General features: G+C 47.1%; 1 protein-coding gene across 1 annotated transcript; it reads right to left on the bottom strand.

The window, feature by feature from the left end:
• Positions 1 to 24,948: 24,948 nt before the first annotated feature.
• Positions 24,949 to 25,711, bottom strand: LOC144695319 (claudin-3-like). The gene has a single exon (XM_078566222.1). The coding sequence runs from the start codon at positions 25,709 to 25,711 to the stop codon at positions 25,079 to 25,081; it is 633 nt and encodes a 210-aa protein (XP_078422348.1). The 3' UTR covers positions 24,949 to 25,078.
• Between the last annotated feature and the right edge of the window lie 1,152 nt (positions 25,712 to 26,863).

Below are 26,863 nucleotides of genomic sequence, written 5' to 3'. Positions count from 1 at the left end.
CCACAGGTTAATGGGATATGTAGCAAGAAGAGGAACAAATCTTCACGCAATGTGAAGCAACAATTTTACTTCAGGATTTTTGTCACACACACACACACACAGGAAGTGGATATTGGGATTTTCCACATCCCTGACACTTGACTTTCTGACCATTAAAACATTATTGGTGATCAGTTAAGAATTTCCTGATGTGCTTTCCCAGCGCTGAAGCACAACATCCTGGTATAAGGTAACCAGGCTCAGGATTTACTGATCATCAGGTGGGCGTGGTGGGCAGGCCTGGGAGCGGCCGCGAAGCGATCTGCCACCTGCAGTCGGGCCCCGACCGCGATTTCACGCTGGCTGGACAATTAACAGCCAACCAGCGTGAAAGGCGCGCTGAGGAGCCCAGCGCTGCCTGGGTTGGGGTGCAGGAGGATTGCGAGCGCAAAAGTCTGCGCATGGATGGGGTGGGGGGCACGCACTGAAACCCACCCCCCCCACCACCCAACCCCGAAAGCAAGGAGCTGCCATTTAAAAATGTGAAAAACATGCCCCGACATTGAACTCAGTAACGAGAGCAGATACATAATAAAAATTACGTGTAAGAAAAAACTTTTTAAATTACTGTTGGAAATCTCATCCCGTCCATGGATGAGGCTTCATGAAAAATCCAAAGGCACCCTGGCCAATTCGCTCGCCCGTCCAACGTAAAGTTGGATGGGCAGCGAAAAATTGCTTTCAGTTACTTGATTAAGGGCCTTAATAGGCCTCTTAATCGTCGGTGGGTGTGCTGCCAACTCTCGCACCCGCCCACTAACCAAAATATCGTGCAAGTGCGCGATGGCGTCAGGACGCTTGCCCGACGTCATCACGCACTATTTTACGCCCGATCAGGTCAGGCGGGCGCCTGCCCGTGAGACATAAAATCCTGTCCCAGCTGTGAGCAAGCAGCTGGTGTATAAATACAAACAGCCAGAAAAATATTCATAGGTTACCAACACAAATATTTAAAGTTTGGCTCAAACACTCACAGGCATATTTCACAACCTTCTTCAGTAACTGGGTGGAAGATTATAATCAATTGTGCAAACAATTGGATTTTCTGGTCGTTGTAGAGTGAAGCCCTGTGGCTGAGTCAACATTTACCAATGGTGGAGCCATCACACCCAGTTCAACCTGAAATACAGCAATTAAGGTTGTTTGAAAAGGTTCAGGAGCCAGAGTTTCTTTTACAGAAACAAACAAGGGTTCTCAAAATCATTGGATTAAACCTTTGCAGATTATAAAGGGGCTTTTGTCCCCAGCACACTGTTTACTGCGATGAAGCAGTCGAGTGCCAAATTAAAATGAGGAAGTCAGATGTGAAAGGGGAAGGCAATATTCGCTTTCTAACAAAAGAGAGATAGCGTTTTGGGGTTGGTGACCGACACAAATAGGTGTTTGTGGAGGAGAGAGGAATTGAGAGAGAGGCTGTGAAAATGGGTCAGTGTGGTTGTGACAATGAGTCCAGTCCTAAAATCCTATTTGCTGTTCCCCTAAAATCTGGGGATTTGAGGAAGAAAAATCACCTAAAGGGTTAAATTATAAAGGGAAGCAAGAACAGAAAAATAGGAACAAGAAGCCTGGGCACGTGAAATGACCTGAGATCAAAGGTTAGGCAAAGAGTAGATAAAAAGGATGCATGACACAATAAACACAAACAGATGTTAAAAACAAAAAACTACTGCGGGTGCTGGAAATCCAAAACAAAAACAGAATTACCTGGAAAGACTCAGCAGGTCTGGCAGCATCGGCGGAGAAGATGTGTTTCATGGAATGAATGTTAGAAGAGATAAGGGATGATCAAGAAACTGTACAGGTAAGCAAAATCAATTAGCTAACATAGTAACATAGATATAATTATAAGAGAATAAAGAAGGGCAAGTTAATAAGATCACTCAAGTTAATAAGATCACTGTGTAAATATGCTGGAGTCGCGTAATTGTACTGTATAAATACTGCTTGTTGAACACTGTAACTTCAAGCAGATCTAGATGATCTCTCCCATTGGCCATTGTACGGTTCAGCGCTTAATAAATTGTACTCTTTCCTGAAGTAACCTGCATTTGCTGTAGTTATTCTTTGACAGATTCCTGGGCTTGGGAAAGTGAGAGCAGAAACATAATAAGAAAAGAAAAATCTATATAAATTATATCGTACCTTGCTTGTCCTGCTTTCTACCCTTAATTAGCACATTCCTTAGATAATATCACCACCTTCAATACCTCTTTGTTCTTTTGTCTGTGACATCTTTTGGTTATCTCCACCTATCACTAGCCCTCTATCCAGCTCTACTTGTCCCACCCCCACCCCTTAAACCAGCTTATATTTCATCTCTCTTCTATTTTTACTTAGTTCTGTTGAAGGGTCATTCGGACTCGAAATGTTAACTGTGTTCCTCTCTGCTGATGCTGCCAGACCTGCTGAGTTTTTCCTGGTGGGTTAACAACTGTGTCTGTCCTGAAAGTGGCTGCACTTCACAAGTGAAATTGTAGGTCAGAGTTCACTCAATGAATTACATAGAATATTCAGCACAGAAAGAGGCCTTTAGGCCCAACCAGCCAGTGTCAGCCTTTATCCTTCACCTCAGCCTCCCCCATCCTTCCTCATCATAGAATGGCTACTGCACAGAAGACCTTTCAGCCCATCATGTTTGTGCTGGCTCTCTGAAAGAGCAACTCACCTAGTCCCACCGATTCCATGTGGCTCTGCAATTTTTTTCTCTTCAGATAATGATCCAGTTCCCTTTTGAAAGCCTCGATTAACACCACCACACTCTCAGGCAGAGTATTCCAGTTCCTAACCTCTCACTGCAAAAAAAAAAGGTTTTTACTGATGTCGACATTCTTTTACAGGTCATCTGTGTTCAATGGGCTTGATGACCAAGGAAGATGTATTCATAACTTGGCCAGACAGGCTGATTATCAACTTGTAAAACTCCTTCCAACATACAGCAATAGCAAGTGGTAAGAGTAGGAGAGATTCCTGATCGGACATGTGATGGAAAGAAATTGGAGCTTGTACCATCACTATCCATAGGCATTTAAAAGTGTATGTTGCCGTAGCAACTTGGACTCACAGGACTTAAGAGCAGGAGCTGGCTATTCAGCCCTTCAAGCCTGCTCTGCTGTTCAATAAGATAATGGCTGATCGGGTTGTGCTTCAAACCCTCTTTGCTGTCTGCCCCCCCATAACCCTTGACTCCCTTGTCTCCGAAATATCTGTCTAACTCAGCCGTGAATAAGTTCAATGACCCAGCGTCTGGGGAAGAGAATTCCACACACTAGTGGCCATTTGAGAGAAAAGATCTCTCCTCTTCTCCGTCTTAAACGATAGACTTTTTATTCTTAAATTGTGACCCCTAGTTCTAGTCTCTTCCAAAAGTGGAAACAGCCTCCCAGTATCTCCCCTATCAAGTCCCTATCTCCTTTGTGAGTGGGGTGGGGGTAGGGGGCAGGTTGGCTGGAAGACCGGTGTGGATCAGATTGGTGCCAATCGCGTAGGATTCGACCCCCATTCCAGCTGGGGTGGACTCGGGACCTTCCCCCTTGTCCCGCCCCTGGTGGAGGTTGCGGCACTATGGGTCAGACCCGCTGTCGGGCAAAGAACTCAAGAAGAAGATTGGGCCACATAATTAGGCTCCCTTAATCCGATAAAAGAGGAGTCAGGCTGTTCATCGATTCCTGATGGACAAAATCTTGCAGTGATGATTTGAAATGGCCCATGGAAATACAGGCCCTGCCCCCCTGCTTCTAAACCTTCTCCTGATTGGCCAATGTGCATTTTTTTGGCTGTTGGTTTAATTTTGCTCTTTTGTTTGCTGCAGAAAGTGACTTTCTCTCCGTCTCTCTGTTAGAAACCGATGTAGATCTCGATTATGAACAGCAATTACATGGCCTCGGCTCTCCTGGTGATTACAATGTTAGCAGTGTGAACTTTACCTGCACTGATCTTCCAGTCAGCTGTTGCCAGTGATCGGGAAAGGATTTCACAATCAGGAGGAGCCAAGGTGCTAGTCCTGAAACTGCAGTGAAATTGACTGCATTTCCAAGGCTGCACATTTTGATATCTATTTTTAAGGCCTTTGGTTATAGGCAGCTTGTGAAACAGGGTTTCCTGGACTGAGTTGGCCCTTTCCCGGCTGTGTTGAAGGCAGCTTTGCAAAGGGGAAGTAAAGCAGGCGTTAGCCCCGCCCCCTCCGCCTCCCCCCACCCCCCCGCCCCCCACTCCCCCTGTTTACATAGTGCAAAGTATCTAACGTTTCCTGATAAGGCAGACATGTAATGAACTCCAATTCTACACTGCGTGTCCTCTAACCCTTCTGTAAAAGCTGACAGAACCAAGTTTATATTAATAATTCCTTGAGTGCTGCAGTAAACCTCATCAGTGTGGTATTAGAGCCTGGTGCATGTAGGGTTACTGTGGAACTGAGTACAGTACTGCCAACGCAGTGATGTAAGAGAGCACATGTCCTAGAATCAATCTCGTGTTGGACAGAGCCATGCGTACCAGCAAGCATGGAGACAGCTCCGAGCTTATACCCTTTACTGTATATTCGCAAATAGTTCTAAGAGTCAGTAAGGGCTTACAGTTAACCTACGTATAACTATTAAGGCTTCTTCAGACCTACCAAACTGTAACTCAGACCCTACAACAATCAGGAAATCACTGCCCTAGTGGCTTTCAGCAATACAGGAAACTTGAAACTAAAGCTATTTGAATCTGGGAGTGGTGAGTGTGCACATGGCTTCCAGACAGCGGGTCACGAGCTGACAGGGGATTCAATTTGTTCAATTTGTCTTGATTTCTTCCTCATGCAGTTTTATTGGAGTGTGGACACAGCTTCTGCCCAGTGTTGGGTAGAGGAGCGAAATTCCTGTCTGGAATGTTAGACAGGAGCTTTTGGAGAGACACCTCAGAGCCAGAGTTTGGGAAATGAAACTTTAAATTCACAAATAATAAGATATTGGTCTACATTTCTCCATAAGGGCCACCAGTTTGACTTACTGAAGCTTTCTGAACACCACTGAATGATATAACATTCAGCGCATTGGAAACTCCTGAATGCTGTCATGGTTTAACAACCTGAATATTGTGATAGCTAATCCATTGCAGGGAAGGGACCTGTTCAGGCTGCTTTTGTGGTTTAGTAATGTGTGCATTAATCGATTAACCCAATATTTATTCTCCTTAATTGTAATCTATGTAGGACACTAGCATCACGTGACTGGTTTGTGCTTGTATCCTCATTTGACATCGAGAAGCTCCACATGCCTCAGTAGATGACCATCTCCCTTAAGAAACCAATCAGAAAGTGATCACACACCACCTGAACCAATCAGAGACCAAATCCAGGGATCACTTACGCTGAGCGATCAAATCCAAGGATCAGTGTTGTGGTCACTTTGACAAACGGACCACAGGAGTCTCAGGTACAGGTCACGATCATTTATTCGAGCAATTGCAAGGGGAGAACCATCCCAATGTAGCTTGAGATAGCACTCTGCTAAACTACAAAGTGTTCACCATATTTATACATTATTGATCACGTACAAGAACAGTTTCCAGATTCCGATCTCGTCAACATATAGGTTTACATTAAACAGACATCGCTCTAGTAACAAAGGTACCAAGGTACAGGCATCATCTGTCCCTACTTTCACCCCCGGCGGAGACCTTCCCTCCCATCTCAACTAGGACCATCTGTTCTTTCCCTATCTGCTATAAATAGACCCAATCTTGGTTGTTTTTCAACCTAAGGCTGACTCCTAAGACACCCAACCTATCGTATTTGCATTCTTCTCTGTTCGGCCTGGCCTTGCTGATGGTCACAGGCTCTGAGGGCGTTCATGGTTCAGATTCCTCTCTGTCCAGCCTGGTCTTTAACTGTACTTGCAGGCACTGGATATTTTAAGTGGTCCATTCCCTTTCAATAAGTTCTTAATGTATCCCAATATTCCCCCCTAACAGTCCCCCCTTTTTGGCCCTGGGTCTAGCCCAAGGTAGCCAATTACAGTGGTACTGTCTGTCCCTTTACGCACCGCCACTCATTGATACTGGCCAGGTATCCAGCTTTGGTACATAAAAAATACTGGTCAGACCATCTGTATCATCTGGTCCTTTACTTTAAACCTCTGACTTGCCAAATTCCTTCTCCACCTGTTAAAACTCCCCCAGAGCCACATTTTTTTGTGACTCCCGGGTGCGATGAATCAAGTATGTTAGATACATAATCAATATCAGCTGAAGTATAACTAGAGCATGGGAGATAATCCAAATCCAGGGGTGTATCTGTACGTTCCAGCCCCAATTCCACAGGTCCTCCCACCATGTGGAGGAATCTATTTGTTCTATATCCTTCTTTAAGGCTCTAACCTGTTGCTGCAGTGTATAGTAAGTTCTGTATACCTGCTGAGTCTGTCTCCGAATTGCGGTTAGGTGCTCTGGTAATAATGGAATTTCATAGGAGAACTGGTTCAGATACTGTTTCAGGTTGTCTTTAAGGTTTTTCATGACCTGAGTAGTAGTCATTCCCCTATTGTATATTTCAGCCAGTTCCACCTTCCCCACCCTTGCCGGCACCTGTGGGTCTAGGCACACTGAATGATTATGGATGGGGAATAACCAGTTGCTCCCATACTGGATTCTTTCCTGCCACGTGGTGATACAATATCTCCCATTCCCTGTATATGCAACATGGGTCTGTTCTTTTGCAGCCCATATGGTTTCCATTGTACAGTTTGCAGCTGCTTTAAATCTACACTTCACTTCCTCTGTCTCATATATTGGATGTGCACATACTACTACGGTGGCCTTTATACTACACCCTTCTAATGTGGTGCTAACTATATTTCCTTCTATCTCTACTGCGTATGGTGGAATATCGTGGTACTTAATATAGTAATCCCCCCATATCACCCCAATATTTTCTACTCTATAAAACGTCCTGCCGGGTGTTGACATAGGTATGACAGGTATTACTAATAGAATGCCTATTAGCATATTGCTATTCACTATATATTCAACATTAATTCTATAAACGCGTTAAACCTCTAAACTGGCAACCAGTCAAGTCATGATCCTTGTGTCATGAAAGATTAAATAAATGCTCATTAGTTACCCATAAAGGAACTACCCCTTCATTAATCTGTCTTAAATTCTCTCGGGCTTGTTCCAGTGCCCAAGATCCATAGGTGCTGCAAACATCATTTCTGCTCGCTTCGTCTGAAATATTTTTCCTATTTCAATCAGTTTGTTGATAATCCCCGCATGACTTTCGAGCATGGTAGCCAGGCTTTGGATTAACCATGTCATATCCTGGTCTGTGTTTAACTGGGTGTTATGAATTCCCTGTCCCCGCTCTAAAATCTCCCTAAGCTTAAAGCTCAGGGTCTGGACCTTCTGGTCAACAGTTGCCAGGTTCTGAATTAACCACTGATGTCCCTATATTGAATATCATAGCGGCATCATTTATCAGGCTGCGCTTAACGCGGTTCCCTTCCAAGCCTGATCGCATCTCGCCGTTGAACTGAGATGCTTCAGTCATCAACTGACCCATTAGAGCCGTATATAGTGCTCGAATATGGGTTGAGCACCACTGGGGTGGGGCAATTCTGGGTATGTTCAAGACTACGGGTACCAGCTCTTGATGTACATTATCATACAAAACTTCTGATTAATCAGTACCAAACCATTCGTCGGTCCTGGATGCATACTCGGACAAGGTGAGTCAGTCGGTGTGGTTTGAGGGGCTTCAATTATCTCTACTCGGACTATGGAAGTAGAGGTAGAAGGTGGCTGGGTATTGGCGGACCTCCCATGCGCGATCTGAAGCAAACCCTTAATACAATTCGAAAGCACTTGTTCTCCTCCTGTTACATTTATCATTCCCCGTTGCGTGTCACATTCGGCACTGTCTGTGCTGCCAAAGTTCCTCCTGCGATGCGGGATGAGCAGTGATGATCCCCGACCTTGTTGCCAGTACAGATACGCACATGACCAGGATCGTAGATCTGTGGAGACATTAACATCGGCTCCCGTTCTCCGGGTTACCGCTTGGTCAATTGTCATGTATCTTTAACTGTGTGTAATGCCTCCATTTACTTCCCGTTCTCATATCTACAAGTGCACATGTATCACCTGTCATAATTACCTCGTATGGTCCATTCCTGTTCACTCCGGGCTCACCTTGACCATCACCTTATTCCCCACTTGGGGTCCATTGTTGCTCTTTGGATTTGCCTGTTTCCATATCCTTAATCACCTGTCGGTCTCTAACTTCCTTCCTTTTAGTGGTCCTACATCTCCCACTCCTACTATGATTCCCTCGGGTAACTGCATTGCTCTCCTTGTCATTATTTCAAATGGGGTGAACCCGGCGGTCCTGCTTGGGGTAGCCCTAAGGCGCATTAGAATATTGGGCTTTTCCCTGTCTCTTGAATTGCTTTTGTGGTTGATTTTTTTTAAGTTCAGTTCATCCTTTCCACCATCCCTGAGCTTTGTGGCTGGTAGGGAATGTGGAATTTCTGTTTAAATTTAAACTTATACATTTCTTTAATGACTCTTCCTGTGAAATGAGTTCCCCGAACTGAATCCATCTGGATAGGCCCCCTCCACTCTTTCCAGTCTACTGTCTCCTGCTGCTGTCCCACGTTGGACCTCAATTCCTTAAACTGCCTCCACAACTCTACAGTGCACCTTCTTATCCTATCTTTCAATGGCTCAGTATCTTCACTTCCAGTGACGGTTCTCTCTGGGATCTGCTTAACTGTCTGTCATCATAGTGTTAATCCTGTGGTCTTACTTTTTGTAGCTCGCAGGCACATTGATACAATTAGTAATACATCTATTTAGCCTTTTTCCAGCTTTCCCTTTACCTATATCCACCTTGTGGTAAATTGTTGTTAAGTATTATTTCTCCTTACATTTCAATTTCTGAAGATTCCACATAGTTTTACTTCTAAGCTTTTTTTCCCCTGACCATGATCATCCTAAGATTCTTTTAAGGTCAGTTTCTCTATTGCCTTGATCGTTTATAATGTTTCCTTGCTCTTTAGGCCGTATTAACTATTCCGTGTCACCGAGGATCTGTCTCTAGATCTTTGCTTATCTCCCCCTGTGCATTTCCAATGTCTCAGTTGATGGCCAGATTATCAAATTCAGTTCCCTTAAAACAGTTTGTATACAATGTCCTCTTTGCCTAACTCTTTCTCCTATTTGCCTCATAACATTTTACACATGCAACAGCTGCCATCTTATCTTGTTCAGGTTGCCTGGAGAGACTTTAAAATAAATAAAATATTCTCATAACAGTTTTAAAAACAGAAATCAGGCATTGACATGTTCCTTATCTTCTTCTCAAACAACACTTTATTGTCTCAAAAGTAACTCACTAAATTGTGTCTGACCCGTTTCTTTTAGAATTACCCCAGATTCATTAACTCTGCCAAAAATTGGATTTCTGCCAAACTTTGTCAAGGTCTTGAGCTTAGCTTCATATTTGGGGAACAGACTTACGAATACAAAAGCTTGCAGTATTTGAATTAGTGCCAATTGTTGTCAAACCTTTTAAAATGAAAATTCCCTTTTGAGAAATTAACAGGAACCAAACCTCGAATTTTAAACTTTGTAAGAAATGTAATTTATGCTATCAAAATTAAAACAACCTCTTTCTTATGTGTATTGACTTGTATCCAAGTTATAATTCCCGTATGTTTATCGACACATTCTTTACCTTTGGATAACATCCTCGTTATTCAAAGTAACCTGTTAAATTTCACTGCACTTCACATCTCAAGATTGTCCCAAATTCAAATTAAAGTGCTGTTGGGTTGCAGATTTCCTTTCATATTTAATTCATCTCTTCAAAATAAACCCCTTTTTATCCATTGGAACCACCTAGACTGTGTGTTTATGCCTTTTGGTTTTCTAGAATCCCTTGAACTTCAGGTAATTTTTCCCCTCAGAATTTTAGAATACTAACTCTGAGTTAATGTAACTCGTATGTATCAATCCCAATCAGCTTGGAAACTGGTGATACTTGTCTGCAAGGGGGTGGTACAAAGGTTGGTTCATCTAACCCTGTTTAACGATTTAAAACTCTCATATTCTAAACAAAACTTCAAATAGCAGTGGGGGGAATAAAGGGATCTTGGAGGCTCCACCTATAGGGACAATCAAACTGACAAAAGCTCACATTTCCCCAGCTCCTGCCTGTCAGTGCTCATTAACTTCCCTTTTCTTTCTCTCTCTCTCTCTCTCTCTCTCTCTCTTCAGCACAAGCAGCTCTTGTAACTTAGATCAATTCATTTTTTAAGTTACAGAAAATTCAGTAGCGGACCTTTTGGGCCCCAATCATCCTTCCACATTTTCAGGAAAATTTCGTCATCCCGCACGGGACATTTTACGCCCCCAATTCGTCTCTCCCTCCCCCAAGGTTTCCTTAACTGCCTCCTCAAAGTCCCTGTGCAGGGCTATCGCCTTCTCCCGATCTGGGACGTCCCCAGGTTTCGCCCAGTCTCTACTTCTAAACTGCAGGCGTAATCTTTCCCAGATATCCCCTGGGCATTTAGCCTTCACCAGTATGTGGGTATCAAGGGGGTGCATTGCATGGAAATCTTGCATTTCCTGCAGTTTGGTCCAAAAACCTGGGTTGTTATGCCGAGTTTTAAGTCTCAGCAGTTCTTTAAGCAAAACCTGCTTCTCCCCCGGGCTGAATGTTATGTGCTTAACTTTCTCCGTGACCCTCTCAATCTCCTCATCCTCCCCCTATTCCTCAGCCCCCTTTCTCCCTTCGGGTTTTAATTCGCCTTTCCTGACTTTACTTTTCCTAACAGTTACTGCCATAGGGACCATGGGATTCAACGGGCACAGTGGGGGCGGTTGGTTCATATGAGGGTGGTTTTGTCCCAACTCCATCATAGGTTTCTCCTTCGGAGCTCTCCCCCTCTTAATCAGTATCACTACAGGCTGCCGCCACTGCTCTGATCTGTCCTGGATCTGACTTTGTCTCTCTCTCTCTCTAATCGACTGGAACTTAGTATTAATTTGTCTGCACAACTGCAGGTACAAGATAATAATAACCATCACCCCTTTCTTTTCCTTATCCTTTTTCTGCTCTAACCACCACTGTTTTTGTTCTCCGGAGGTTCCCTGTGGGTTCCACCCCTCTTTCTGCGTTTTAGTGATTAGTTTTGACTGCTGTTCCGCTATGAACCTCGTAATGGAGTCCGCGCTTCCCCAGTTGAGTTCCATAGCGCTATTCTTTTTTCCTGACGGCACTCTGTTTTTATTCCCCTCTATCTCTGTGCGGTATGTTCACGCGGCCCGAACAACTTAGTTACTTGCGGTATGTGCGGTTTCACTTATTGCACTGGGGTCTGGCCTCCCTGCGCGGCTTTGGCTAAGGTTATATTTCAAACCGTAACCCACCAGCTCGGCTCCGCCTCCTCTTAACTGGGGTCTGGCCTCCCTGCGCGGCTTCGGCCAAGGTTATATTTCAAACCGCTAGCCCGCCTGCACGGCTCCGCCTCTTACCCCCGGCACCTCCTATCTCCTGTCCTGAGTCCTCCTCCCGATTCTTTGATACTTGACGGGACCGTTCTCGGGTAGGCTTACTGCACTAACTACGGGTGGTAATTAAATATACTCACCCACTTTGCACAGCCGTCCCGAGGATCCGATCTGAGTATCCTGCCGACCGTGCCAAATTGATGTGGTCACTTTGACAAACGGACCACAGGAGTCTCGGGTACAGGTCACGATTGTTTATTCGAGCAATTGCAAGGGGAGAGCCATCCCAATGTAGCTTGAGATAGCACTCTGCTAAACTGCAAGTGTTCACCATATTTATACATTATTGATCACGCACAAGAACAGTTTCCAGATTCTGATCTCGTCAACATATAGGTTTACATTAAACAGACATCTCTCTAGTAACAAAGGTACCAAGGTACAGGCATCATCTGTCCCTACTTTCACCCCCGGCGGAGACCTTCCCTCCCATCTCAACTAGGACCATCTGTTCTTTCCCTATCTGCTATAAACAGACACAATCTTGGTTGTTTTTCAACCTAAGGCTCCAGTCTGACTCCTAAGACACCCAACCTATTGCATTTGCATTCCTCTCTGTTCGGCCTGACCTTGCTGATGGTCACAGGCTCTGAGGGTGTGCAAGGTTCAGATTCCTCTCTGTCCAGTCTGGCCTTTAACTGTACTTGCAGGCATTGGATATTTTAAGTCGTCCATTCCCTTTCAATAAGTTCTTAATGTACCCCTATATTCCCCCCTAACAATCAGTTACACTGTCAGTCGGAAATGGGAGTGCGAGTACCTCTGTCTGAAATGGACATTTTGGTGAAGGTGAAAAGCAGCAATGAGTGGAGACATCCCAACTGAATCAGGTGATCACTTGGACCTGGTATCAGTTTATTCTGATGACTGATGACAGTTCTGTCTGATGACTGAATGTAACCAGAGCAACCGTAACACCAAAGTCTACTTCCCTTAATGTCTTCCTTGTCAAAGAAGGTCAGTGTCAAACCAGAAGACAGTTCTTAAAGGAACAATTCATGAGCCCATTCTATGTCCTGTCGGCGACAGATAAAACATGAACTGGAAAAGGATTCGTCTTGAGACAAAAGAGCGGACAATATAATCTTGTAATCCTAGCCCCAATATGTTAACCAATAATGACTAATCCTAATGCATGTGGTGTTGATGATATGGTGCAGGATGTGTTACAGTGAGAATAGTTGTGATGTTGCTGAAGGTGTAGGTCGGTGTATTGTCAATCATTGCACTGAGTAGGAAAAAAGAAACCATGAAATAAGCCTGAAGAGAAATCTTTGTAATTGAGCAGTAAAGGTTACAGGATAAAGCACACAGGTCACCATCTGAAGGAGGGGCTCCTCTTTCTCTGTTCCTGCAGTTTTCTTCCCCACTGTGGAAGAACCAGACATGGTGCTAACAAGGTGTGTTAGCAGAGAGTGTTATGTGCTTGTGGTTTATATTGTAGTTAAAATTCATTGTGGCAGCTACTTGTGGTTATATAACAGGTCCTGGGAGTCCTCGTCATCAACTCTGGGCCCCATGAAGTCTCATGGCATCAGGTCAAACATGGGCAAGGAAACCTCCTGCTGGTTGCCACATACCACCTTCCCTCAGCTGATGAATCAGTGCTCCTCCATGTTGAACATCACTTGGAGGAAACACTGAGGGTGGCAAGAGTGCAGAATGTACTCTGGGTGGGGGACTTCAATGTCCATCACCAAGAGTGGCTCGGTAACACCACTGCTGCCCGAACTGGCCGAACCTAAATGATTTAGCTGCTGGGCTGGGTCTGCGGCAGGTGGTGAGGGAACCAACAAGAGGGAAAAACATACTTGACCTCATCCTCACCAACCTGCCTGCCGCAGATGCATCTGTCCATGACAGTATCGGTAGGAGTGACCACCGCACAGTCATTGTGCAGACTTGTCCAATTTTAAGGCCACAGTCCAAGAAAAATAAAAAATAGGTTCTTTACACTGAAAATTGTAGCAAATGCTTCAGCCTTTCCTTTTGCATTTATGTGCTGGGCTCCTCCATCATTGAGGATGGGGATGTTTGTGGAGCTCTTCCTCCAGTGAGTTGTTTAATTGTCCACCACCATTCACGACTGGATGTGGCAGGACTGCAGAGCTTAGATCTGATCTGTTGGTTGTGGGATCGCTTAGCTCTGTCTATCACTTGCTGCTTATGTCGTTTGCCATGCAAGTAGTCCTTTGTTACAGCTTCACTAGGTTGACATCTCTTTAGATATGCCTAGTGCTGCTCCTGGCACGCCCTCCTGCATTCTTCATTAAACCAGAGTTGATCCCGTGGCTTGGTGGTAATGGTAGAGTGGGGGTTATGCCGGGTCATGAGGTTATAGATTGTGGTTGAGTACAATTCTGCTGCTGATGGCCCACAGCACCTCATGGATGCCCAGGCTTGAGTTGCTAGATCTGTTCAAAATCTATCCCATTTAGCATGGTGGTAGTGCCACCCAACACGATGGAGGGTGTCCTCAATGTGAAGACGGGCATGCACAGGAGTCGGATTTATACCTGGAGGATTTATACCGTTTGGACCCTTGCTGTCACCAGACAGCCTTCGGTCACCCTGGCAATGAGGATTGTACTCTTCACTGGTGGCACCTCCTCTGAGGAGGAAGAAAGGGTCAGAAAGGAGAGGAGGCCAGATGTCCATAGGCAATGCCCAAGGGAGCAACCTGTGGGAGAGGGGGTGCAGGCACAGGGGGAACAGGGCTAGCAGGGAGTCCAAGGCAGAAGGAGCGCAGAAGACGCCACTATCCTGCTGCCAGAGTGTACAGGCAGCAATGCAGCTACCTCAACAGGCCAGAGGTGCAATGCCGAAGGAGACTCCGCCTCTCCAGGGAGACTGTGATCTCCATTTGTCATATGATTGGGCCTGAGATCACCTCCAAGCGTGTGGGTGGACACCCCATGCCAGTGGCTCTGAAGGTCACAGTGGCCCTCAACTGCAATGCTTCCGGCTCTTTCCAGGGCTCAGTGAGGGCTCTGGAGTGCCCCAATTTGCTGCCCACAGTTGCGCCAAGCTGGTGACTGACGCTCTGTTCAGGTGGGTCATGACACTTATTCATTACCGGATGGATGAGGCCAGCCAGGCTGAGCGGGCCAGAGGCTTTGCAGCGATTGCTGGGTTCGCCCGCATCCAGGGTGCCATCGATTGCACACATGTGGCCATCAAGGCGTCAGTGGGTGAGCCGGGTGCCTTTGTCAACATGAAAGGATCCCACTCCATGAACGTGCAGATAGTTTGTGGCCACAAGGCACAGGTTCTGCAAGTCTGTGCAAGGTATCCTGGGAGCTCCCATGATGCATGCATCCTCTGTCACTCACAAGTGCCAAGACTGTTCACTGCTCCAGCTCGACTGGATGGATGGCTGCTGGGTGACAAGGGCTATCCCTTGAAAAGGTGGCTCATGACACCTCTCCGCCACCCAAGAACAGAGGCAGAGCAGCGTTATAATAGGAGCCATGCCTCCATAAGGGGGATGATTGAGAGGACCATAGGTCCTCTGACGGTGAGATTCAGATGCCTGGTCCGCTCAGGGGGTGCACTACAATACCCCACAGAATAGGTGTCACTGATCGTGGTTGCATGCTGTGCTCACCACAATCTGTCTCTGGCAAGGGGGGGACCCACTGGAGGAAGAGGATCTGGAGGCAGCTCCACAGGCCACAGAGGATTAATCCAGTGGTGAGTCAAAAGAGGAGCCCAGTGAGGAGCACGGTGAGGGTGTGGAGGCAGACCTCTGGATCCTTCAGGGAGGCAGGAACACCAGGGAGGCCTTGATCCAACGCTGCCTCAGTGAGACTGCCAGGGGCACTGCCGCCTTACCCAATGTTTGTAATGAGCCATTCCATTCAACTCAAAGTCCACTCAGTTCCTGTGCAATAAAGTTTAGAGCCCCTCACGTCCAACTGAGATACTGGCGTGCCCTGCACCTGTAAAACAAGTGAAGCATACTCAGGCCATTAACACAAAAGCAAAACTTATATGCTCTGCAGACAATGAACATAACATTATAACAGTCACACCGGTAAACAACTTAACAAATAATGGCAGAACAGAAGATCACCCATGAAAAGTCCCTTGGTGCCCTCCCCCCCACCCCCCCGCCCCCCTCCCCACTCCCCTCACTGGCAGTGGCATCGGAGGCCGCCTGCTGACCCGGGTGTCATGATGGCCCTGGTGACCTTGGCGGCCGTCCCCTGGCTGGCAGACCCTGTGTGGCCACTGCCTCTGAGGGTGGGTCCAGTTCCATGGCTGGGCACTCCTCAGTCGTTGCGCCTCATCAGATGGCAGTCACTGGCAGAGGAGCGGAGGAGTTGGTGCCGCCATCCAGAGTGTCCTGAGGGGAGCCCGCAGAGACAACATGAAGCTCGTCCGCCAACGTGAGGTCAGTCTGGCCCTCCCTTCTCGCCATTGATGGACCTGGCAGAGATACTAGATGCCTCATCCATCTCTCACACTGGCAGTGACCACCTGAGGTCAGTGCCTGTGTGAGGGTTTACAGGTCCGAGTGCAACCCCAGGAACCCCTGATTCTGTTCCTGGAGCTGCCTCTCCATGAGGGACGCCACTCTCTCAATGAAGAAAGTAGTGTGCTCGGTGCTGAGGGTCAACGCAGTGCTCTGCACGGACTCCTCCCTGACGGAGACCATGGCATGCAGGCTCTCTTGGATCTCCACCAGATCCTCCCGTGCATCCCGCTGGACATCCAGCATCTGCCGCCTAATGGACGACTCCAGAAGCTCATCATCTGCCCCGGACTCAGCATGGTCTTGGTCCTCAGCAGTCCTCCGACTGCCAGCACACTGGGTACTCTCTGCCTCCACAAGCTCCTCATGCCAGTGTGCCGTGCCCTCTCCACTGTGCACAGACATTGTAGCCAACAATCTAATGACGGCCGAGGTGCTGGTATCTGCGCTGGCGCCTGGTTCAGAGAGGGGGTGTGACGCTGGTGCGTTTGACGGGCACTGGGCCTCTGGTGTCAAGCCTGGCTCCTCGGGATCCTGCTATCGTTTGCTGGGTGGCGATTCTAGGGGAGGAATACAACATGGCAGCAGTATCCATCATCGCACACTCCACTGTGCATGCCAGGCAGGCTGGTGAGACAATGGAGATCTGCATTATGGTTCCTTCATCTTTCAATGAACAATGAGGACTGGAGGTTTGAGGTTTCCATTACAGATGAATCAACACAACAATGCTTACACACTCCGACACTCTCACATCTGTTCACTGTACTATTACCTGCATCAGAGACCCCTGCCTCTCCACGGCCAGTGGACTGAGCTGGGAATCGGCACTCCATCACCAGGGCATCCATCCTGTACCTCGTTATCAGGCTTGGGGGGGCCTCCGCCTGTCCTTGACCCCTCGATGGTGTTATGGCTTCTCTTCTCCGGAAAGGAAAGAGGGGCTTTGACTCGTCCACTCTCTGCCTGCAGCGCCATTGCAGCCTGGCCAACCCCAGCTGAGGGGAAACTTGCAGGGCACATTCGAGCCATGGCCCTCAACCCGCAAGGCAATCAGGCCAAGCAGCCAGAGCTCACCACTTTGGCTGGTGCCAATGTCAGTGAAAGTTGGCACCCAGACTCGTACATCCCCGAGCACCATGGAGTTGGGGCAGCCGTTAACACTCCTCCACGCAGATCCATGCCAACTCGGTACTCACCCTTGCTGAGTGCAGCAGATCATAGATCCTTTTGCGGCACTGCACCCACGTGCGCCGCACAACATCATGGCTGCTGACCTGGGCTGCCACCTCTGCCCATGCCTTCTTGGTGAGGTGCAGTGGCCTCCTCTTGCCATCCCTGGGTATGAAGATGTCCCACCTGGCACTGACCTCCTCCACAAGGATACCCAGGCACTCATCCAAGAACCACAGTGGGGGGGAACGAATGCCCACTGGGCTTGCCCTCCCGCTTGGCGTGCCCAGCAGGTTCAGATGCCATTGCTATTCTAAAGAAATTTTTCTTCCTCGAACTCGACAGCTCCTTCTGTGTCCCCTGGCAGCCTTCAGGGATCTGCCTCTGCTGCTTTTCAATCCCCCGCCAGGCTGCTATTGGACCTGGTGCCTAACAGGCTCCCACCCCGCCTGGCCCTTCCGACCAGCGGAAGGACGTGTTTCACCCAGGGCGGGCCTTAATTGGCCACCCAGCGCAAAATCGTGTTGGAAACGTGACCTCACCTGGGAGCGGATTCTACATCGGCTTCCGGGCCTGCCGATTTCGTGCACACACAAAGCATGAAATTCAGGCCTAAAAATCTACCGCTTGCCTCCCAAAGACATTGGATTGAAAAATTGGACTGAAATGATCAGGTAGGTTTCAATTTCTCATTGCCATTTGACCTTGGTGCCGTGTTAATCTCACCCCCTCCCAGCCCACAAAGATGATAGGATGGGATGCAGATATCTCCCAGATGTTCACGCAGTGTGCTGGTTGGCATTGTTTGAGTTAAAGCCAGGTAAATTGTTAGCTGCGACTCAGTCGGTTGGTCAGGATGCCAGAATGGGATGGACCATCTTTCTGTTGTGCATCTTCCCCACTGGTGGCATCCATGCCGATGGCCATCAGCGCCCCTTGCTCTCAAATTCCATCCTCAAACTCCTTCACTGCTTACGCTGCTGCTCTTGAGATGCTGCTGATATCTGGAATGCTAAACAAGGACTCAACCTCACACTGCTCAGTGCGATTATCCTTCACGTTGGGACAGTGGGAGCTAAGTATTTTTGGAATGAAGTATCTTTGAGGGTACCTGAGCCAGACTGGTCCTTGGTATTCCAGGGCACTCTCGATAATTGCCTGGTAAACTTGGCTCATTCATGGGACAAGGAGGGATAGACCTTTCCAGATCTCTATGTTCTATTCCCTGGAATTTCGAAGATTGTGGACTGGCAGGGTGGTGGAGGCGGGTTGCCTCACATCCTTTATAAAGTACCTGGATGAGCACTTGGCACCATCATAACATTCAAGGCTATGGGCCAAGTGCTGGTAAGTGGGATTAGGTAGGTAGGTCAGGTGTTTCTCACGTGTCGGTGCAGACTCGATGGGCTGAAGGGCCTCTTCTGCACTGTGTGATTCTGTGATTCTGATTTGATCAAAGTTTTTAAGGTACTAGGGGAACTGATAAGGCTGACAGAAAGAAACATTACCGATGATTGGGGAACCTAAGACTGGGGGACACGGTCTAAAAATTACAACCAGATCATTCCAAGTGAAGTAAGGAAACACTTCCACATGCAAAAGGTGCAGAAGTTTGGAACTCTCTTCCACAATGGATAATGGTAGGTAAATTCTTAATTTTAAAACTGAGGTTGATAGGTTTTTGATAACTAAAGGTATTTTTTTTCTTCTTTCCTGGGATGTGGACTTATTTATAGCCCATCCCTAACTGCCCTTGAAATGAAAGCTTAATTCACAGAACAGTTAACAGTCAACCACATTGCTGTGGGTCTGGAGCCAACTGTAGGCCAGACCGGGTAAGGACGGCAGATTTCCTTCCCTAAAGGACATTAGTGAACCAGATGGGTTTTTACAACAATCAATGAGTATTAAGGGGTGTGGGACAATGTGATTTATGGAATTATGTCACATATTAGTCATGTTCTCATTGAAAGGTGACAGAACAGGCTTGAAGTGGTAAATGACCTACCCCTGCTCCTATATCCGTATACATGAGTGAGCACCTTCAGGAGAGGAGGAGGAATAAAATGAGAAAATACCGTTTTAATACCGTTTTTAAAAGGCACTTTAATAGTGGCACATACAGAAATTAATTGGAATGTTTTATAAAGCAGAGCCAATCATTCAGTTCCGTGCCACAGGACATTTATATAGTAATATATACTATATATATATCTGTATATAGTAATCACCAACAGGAATAGTTCATCATCCACATCCGTGTAACTCCTGTCATCTGTTCTCACTCAAGTTCTTCCAGGCTTGTGAATACCTTACAATTTCACTGCCAGGTAAACCCAACACAGCTGCTCCTCGAATAACATGGAGGCATCAGCCTGGACGTTCTGCTACATTAGTACCCCTTGAACACAGCCTCCAGCCCAGACATTTCCTGCCGTGTCTCCGGTGTGTATGGGTGGGGGGGATGGGGAGACAGGGGGGCGCTGAAGTGGAGAATCACAACAGGACATCTGTAATGCCCTGCACATGGGGAAAACAGCTGCTCTCCATGTACCCTTTCGAAAAGGACATGTCTAACATTGGTCTGAATTACAGTCAGGAGGAAAGCTTCATGAGATATCACTGTGTGTAGAGAGTAGAGGACTTGCCTAGAAGCTCCCAGTGAGCTCCCAATGTGCCGCCATGTTCAGTGTGGGTCAAAAGCGTTGCTTCAGAAAACGAATAGCTACAAGTCCAATAGCTCCACAAGGAAGACTACAGTCCCAGACTTTAAATCCATCCACCTCACTTTCCCTGGGCCAAGCAACATGACAAAATTATTATTTATTATTGGTTCTTGGAATGTGGACTTTTCTGGCTAGGCAAACATTTATTGCCCATCCCTAATTGCCCTTGGAAAGGTGTGGTGAGCTTACCCTTATGTTCTAATCCTTCCAAGGCCTGGCCTCTCCTTACCTGTGTGAACTCCTGTGGCCCTGCAGCCCTCTGAGCTATCTGAATTCCTCCGATTCTAACCTCTTGTATATCCCGGACTTCCTCCCCCCTCCACCATCGGTGGCTGTGTCTTTAGTCATGTAGCCCCTAAGCTGTGGTTGTCCTTCACCTCAGTGTGTGTTATAATATAAAATGCATTGCAGGAACTCACCAAGGTTCCATCGACAGCGCCTCCCAAACCCACGACCTCTACCATTTAGAAGGACAAGGGCAGCAGATACATGGGAACACCACCACCTGGAAGTTCCCTTCCAAGTCACTCACCATCCTGACTGGGAAATATATCACTGTTCCTTCACTGTCGCTGGGTCAAAATCCTGGAACTCCCTCCCTAACAGCACTGTGGGTGTATCTACACCACAGGGGCTGAAGCGGTTCAAGAAGGCAGCTCACCACCACCTTCTCAAGGGCAATTAGGGATGGGCAATAAATGCCAGCCTAGTCAGCGATGTCCACATCCCATGAATGAATAAAAGAATAAAAGCAACCTGGGAAATTATCCAGGGCCTCTTCAGTGGGTCAGTTCATGCAATGGAACACGCGTATTCCAATTATTTTGGCAATCAGGTTTTTAATTGGGCATTAATCACGGAGGCTGGAGATAATTTTAAGTTTCGGACAGAGTGTAAAATGATCGCTCTTGGATCTGCTTCCCAATCTACATCTCTCCTGTGTATGAAAGTCAATGGAAAGGGAAATTAGCAGGAATCTATAAAGGGCAGTCAACCTAATATTGCTCGTTCTACAGTTAGAAAAAAAGTTATTGCAATTTGTTCACCTAACACTGATTGGTCTGCTGCCTGCCTTGGTCAATGCTGCTTCCCTGACCTCTACTGGTGGGAATTGTAGGAACAAGTAGTCAAAAGAACTCAACCTGCAGGTGTGTTATGGGCGCTCGCCACTTGTTCGATATCCTGGGGTGGGGTGGGGGGTGGTGGGTGGAAGTAGGGAGAGAGGGGGTATGATATGGTGGGGGTTGTCATTCCAGGTAGGGTGGGCAGAGAGATTCCAGGTTGGGTTGGGCGTGACGAACAGGCAAGATGTGGCACAGCAGGGCAGGAAACGAGCCTTTTTTAAAAAAAGGGATAAGATAGGAAATAATTCAAAGAAAAATGATGCAAAATAAGGCATTTTGGAGCAGGGAACCAAGAGTGAAGGATTTGTGACTGGGAAGTTTTCTGACAGTTCATTGGTCACTGGTATCGACTGTTGAAAGGAGTTTCCAGTATCACATCCAATCTGCATCATCTCAAAACCTGGGCCTTCACCCCTCAGGTTAAACTTTGTAGCAGTTCCTCTGCTAGCGGTGAAGGGAGGCTGTGCGTCTCACCAGCTGCAGAGCTGGAAGAATGCAGCAGCGGCAAGGCGGTCCAGGCCTTTGTGATTCGACATGTTACTGAAATCTGGCCACCAGCCCTCAAGATTGTGTGGACAATGACAGTGCCCCAAGGTCCACATGCTGAACAAAGTGTCACGCAGGCCTCTCCCAGGCTCCATTTGCCAAGTCCTGTGGCGATGGAGAATTAGTGACGGGGACAGGGCTGTGAACCTGGGAGTCCCTGGTCCAGGATCTGCCACCCAAGCAATTTAAACTTAATGTTCACCTGGCATGCCTCCAGGCTGGTGCCTGCTTGCTCTGCCCAGTAGGGAGCTCTGCACATCCCTGGATGCACACACATGCATAAAGTCCTCTCCCGGCTATTTACAAAAAAATGTTGGGACAAATGTCCATCTATACCACCTGGGCATTGAGTATTGCCTGGCTGAATGGAACGCGGAAAGGAAAGATGGCAGACAGGACCGTGACGCTTGAAGTATTATCAGCCAGTAATGTATGGAAGAAAAATCCATTTGTTTGTCCCTTTGCGAAATCCTCCCTGTCAGATTTCCTTTCTGGGATCCCCACAACCGTTGCTTAACACCCAGGGAGTAAAGAGGGCAATCTGCCTGTTTGGAGACTGTTGTGGTCATGGGGTGGGGGTGGGGGTGGGGGTGGGGTGGGGGGAGTGGGGGTGGTGGGCATGTAGGAGGAGAGAGTTGCTGCTCTCAAATTCTTTAAGTTAATGTCAGGTGCATCTCAAAATAATATCCAAGGGAATCCAAAAGACTTCCCCATGGACTTTGCAAAGCAAGCTTGATGCATCATTGGAGGTTTTTTTTATTCATTCATGGGATCTGAGCATCACTAGCTGGGCCAGCATTTATTGCCCATCCCTAATTGCCCTTGAGGAGGTGGTGGTGAGCTGTCTCCTTGAACCGCTGCAGTCCATGTGGTGTAGGTACACCCACAGTGCTGTTAGGGAGGGAGTTCCAGGATTTTGACCCAGCGACAAATATATTTCCAAGTCAGGATGGTGAGTGACTTGGAGGGGAACTTCCAGGTGGTGGTGCTCCCATCTATCTGCTCCTCTCATCCTTCTAGATGATAGCAGTCATGGGTTTAGAAGACACTGTCCAAGGAGCCTTGGTGAGTTGCTGCAGTGCATCTTGTAGATGGTACACACTGCTGCTACTGTGCGTTGGTGGTGGAGGGAGTGAATGTTTGTGGATGGGGTGCCAATCAAGCGGGCTGATTTGTCCTGAATGGTGTCAAGCTTCTTGAGTGTTGTTGGAGCTAAACTCATCCAGGCAAGTGGGGAGTATTCCATCACCCTCCTGACTTGTGCCTTGTAGATGGTGGGCAGGCTTTGGGGAATCAGGAGGTGAGTTACTCGTCACATGATTCATAGCCTCTGACCTGGTCTTGTAGCCACAGTATTTATATGGCTAGTCAGTTTCTGGTCAATGGTAACCCCCAGGATGTTGATAGTGGGGGATTCAGTGATGGCAATGCCATTGAACATCAAGGGGCGATGGTTAGATTCTCTCTTGTTGGAGATGGTCATTGCTTGGCTCTTGTGTGGTGTGAATGTTACTTGCTACATGCCAGCCCAAGCCTGGATATTGTCCAGGATGCATTTGGACACGGACTGCTTCATCTGATGAGTCACGAATGGTGCTGAACATTGTGCAATCATCAGTGAACATCCCCATTTCTGACCTTATGATGGAAGGTAGGTCATTGATGAAGCAGCTGAAGATGTTTGGGCCAAGGACACTACCCTGGGAAACTCCTGCAGTGATGTCCTGGAACTGAGATGATTGACCTCCAACAACCACAACCATCTTCCTTTATGGTAGGTATGACTCCAACCAGTGGAGTTTTCCCCCTGATTCCCATTGACTCCAGTTTTGCTAGGGCTCCTTGATGTCGCACTCGGTCAAATGCGGCCTTGATGACAAGGGCAATCACTCTCACCTCACCTCTGAAGTTCAGCTCTTTTGCCCTTGTTTGGACCAAGGCTGTAATGAGGTCAGGAGCTGAGTGGCCCTGGCAGAACCCAAACTGAGCATCAGTGAGCAGGTTATTGCTAAGCAAGTGTTGCTTGATAGCACTGTTAATGACCACTTCCAACTATTTTACTCTATTTAGTGCCAAGTGTGAGATTGTTCTCTTTGGGGAATCTCACTCCAGACTTTTGCCAAAACCAGATTATTTTTTCTTTCGTGGGATGTGGGTGGCACTGGCAAAGTCAGCATTTGTTGCCCATCCCTAATTGCCCTTGAACTGAGTTGACATTTCAGAGAGCAGTTAAGAGTCAACCCCATTGCTGTGGGCCTGGGGTCACATGTAGGACAGCAGATTTCCTTCCCTAAAGAACATTAGTGAACCAGATGGGTGTTCGCAACAATTGATGATAGTTTCATGGTCACCATTACTGAGACTAGCTTTATATTCCAGATTTATTAATTGAATTATGGTGGGATTTGAACCCAAGTCCCCAGAACATTAGCTTGGGCCTCTTGGATTACTAATCTAGTGACATTACCACTGCACCACCATCTCCTCATTTACAAACTCAAAGTGTAGCCTTGGTCTGAAGTTCCATCAGTCTAACACTGGGATCTCCTATGTTGCCCCCATCAATCTAGGTTGAGACCCTACAGGCAGAATAGCCACTGAGGCTGATAGATTGTTTTTATTGTTAGGCAAGGTATAAAAGGTTAAGGATCAAGGTGTGGCATGTGGAGTGGGGATACAAATAAACCACGATTCCATTGAATGGTGGAACAGAGGAACATAGGAACATTGAAGCAGCAATAGGCCATTCAGCCCTGCTCTGCCATCCAACCAGACCTTGGCTGACCTTCTACCTCAATGCCATTTTCCTGCACTGTCCCCATATCCCTTGATACCTTTAATATCTTGAAATCTGTCAATCTCAGTCTTGAACATGCTCAATGATCGAATCTCCACAGCCCTCTGGGACCGAGAATCCCAAAAGATTCACCACCCTCTGAGTGAAGAAATTCCTCCTCATCTTGATCCTAAATGGCCTGCCTCTTAGTTTGAGACTGTGCCCCTGTTCTGGGAATGAGTTACCCCAGTTCCTGTGCTCTGCAGGTAGACTTGGCCTAATAATTAAATTGCTTAACATAATCTATTTGAGCGTGCTAAATCAGAAAGACACTCTGCTGCCTGCACTTTCAAACCTCTACTGCTAAGAAGCCTATATTAAATATGTTTTTTACTAAGTTGTGAGCTGTACTGAATCTCTGAGTTGCATTTAATTAGACATTCTGATTGCTATGTAGCTTAAACCAGATTATAAACTTTTATATATCTATCTATCTATCTATCTATATATATATATATATATATACATATATGACTGAAAAGCTAAGCGGACAATATAGGATTACAACAGTTTTACAATTGAGGATCCCTCAATTTCCACACTGTTGACTGTTAATCTCCAATACTCTTCAGTTAGAAGGTACCCCAATTTCTGTGCCATTTCTCTACACATAATGGCTCTCACTGTAGCCTGCTTGCCCACGAGCGTAATGTGTTGGAGTTGTCTGTGTTCTCGATCTGTAACAGGAGCTCCACAGAAGCCCGCTGGCAGCAATGAAGAGGACGCCAGCCGCCATGCCAATGTACAAGGATGGCCCCAGCTCCCTCTTGACAGCATCGGGAATGGATACGCTGTGGAAATCCCTGATTATGTTGCTGGCGTAACACGCCACCGGGACGAGCTGCAGAATCCCCGTCACCGTGAAGATGAAGCCGGCGGCCGAGATGAGCCGGCCCTTGCAGGGCACGCTCCTGACCAGCTTGGTCCAGCTAGCCCCGCCGATGCTCACCAGGATGCCCAAGGCCCCCAGCACCCCCGCGGTGGTGGTCAGTGCCCGCGCCAATTGGAGCTCCTGGCTCAGGATCAGCATGGAGTCGAAGGTGTTGCAGACCAGCTCGCCCGTGCTCTGCCACATGCAGTCCATCCACAGCCCCTCCATGGTCTGCTGGGCGGTCAGGATATTGGCCCCTTGGAAAGCGGGCACCTTCCACAGGAGCAATGTGCAGGTCAGGATAACACAAATCAACCCATTCACAGAGAGGAAGAGGCCAGTGATCTCCAGCATGACAGGCTCCATCCTGCCTCCTTTCTCTTTGGTTGTAGCAATATGTCCTGGGTACAGCAACCAAATCAAATTCCCCTCTCAGGTGTCCCACTGAGCACCCAACTCAACCTCAGAAAGGCAAAAAAAGCCCGATTCTCAACGCTTTTTTGAAAAAGAAAATCTTCACTTTCTTAAAGCCAAATAGACGAAGATGTCAGGCTTGAGAAACGTTAGTTCAGCTCCTCTCTCTACAGACCGGGTGAGTTTTTCCAGCACTTTCTGGGTTTTTAAAAATATATATTTCAGATCTCCAGCACCCGCAGTATTTAGCTGTTGCTCCTTGGCTGATCTCACCTCCAGAAACGAGTCTATTCGCCCAGAATTTGCATTTTTGCGGAGCTGTCAAGAATTTCGCGCTAGTCTTCGCAGGAAGAGTAATTCACTCTTTTAAAAAGAACAAGTCACAATGTTTAAGTTCAGGCAATGACTTTTTTTAACCCAGGGTCTCAGGTTAAGAGTTAATGCCCGAAGCACCTTCTCCCCTGGGTGTCTATGTTCCACAGGCCGTTCACTCTTCACTCTAATCCATATGTAACTCGGCGTTAGCTGCACTTTGACTGATGACCGCCTGGAGGCAGGCAATGGATTGACCCGTTCAACTGTGTAGAGTCTGCACCCAGGAGGGAATGGGGGGTTCTTCCTGACACTTGTCCAATTTGAACCAACAATATCTGATTCTTCAGTCTCCTGAAGTCTCGGGGAGGCTTCTCACTGTAGAGTCTTCATGCCATGCTTTTTCTATATCAAAAAAATCAAAATCTGTTTTATAATCTCCCCACTCCTCATCTACTGCAGTGAATTTATCCTAAACCTAGTTCCTTCCCATACAGTCTTCGGATGACTTAGAAAGAGCTGATGTCTTTTCAAATGTGTTTCACTGAATCCAGAGTCCGCCTTGAAGAGGTCTCACTGAGGGTTGTTTTATGTGGGTCGCTCTCTCTCTCTCTCTCTCTTCCTCTATTTTGCCGCTCAGGAGACCTGTCGGCGTTTATTTATTTCTCAAACCCGAGCAGAACCCACTGCAGGACTGATGATGTGACTTTTCCCAGCCTTACTTTATTTTTCCTCTGCTTCAAGATAAGGGATTGCTGAGAAATTCCGAGAAGCGTTCACCACCCTGGAGAT

The sequence above is a fragment of the Cetorhinus maximus genome, chromosome 21, assembly GCF_964194155.1.
Source record: "Cetorhinus maximus chromosome 21, sCetMax3.hap1.1, whole genome shotgun sequence".
Lineage (NCBI taxonomy): Eukaryota > Metazoa > Chordata > Chondrichthyes > Lamniformes > Cetorhinidae > Cetorhinus > Cetorhinus maximus.
The sequence above is the reverse complement of the archived record's forward strand: the minus strand, read 5'-3'. Positions and strand labels throughout refer to the sequence as shown.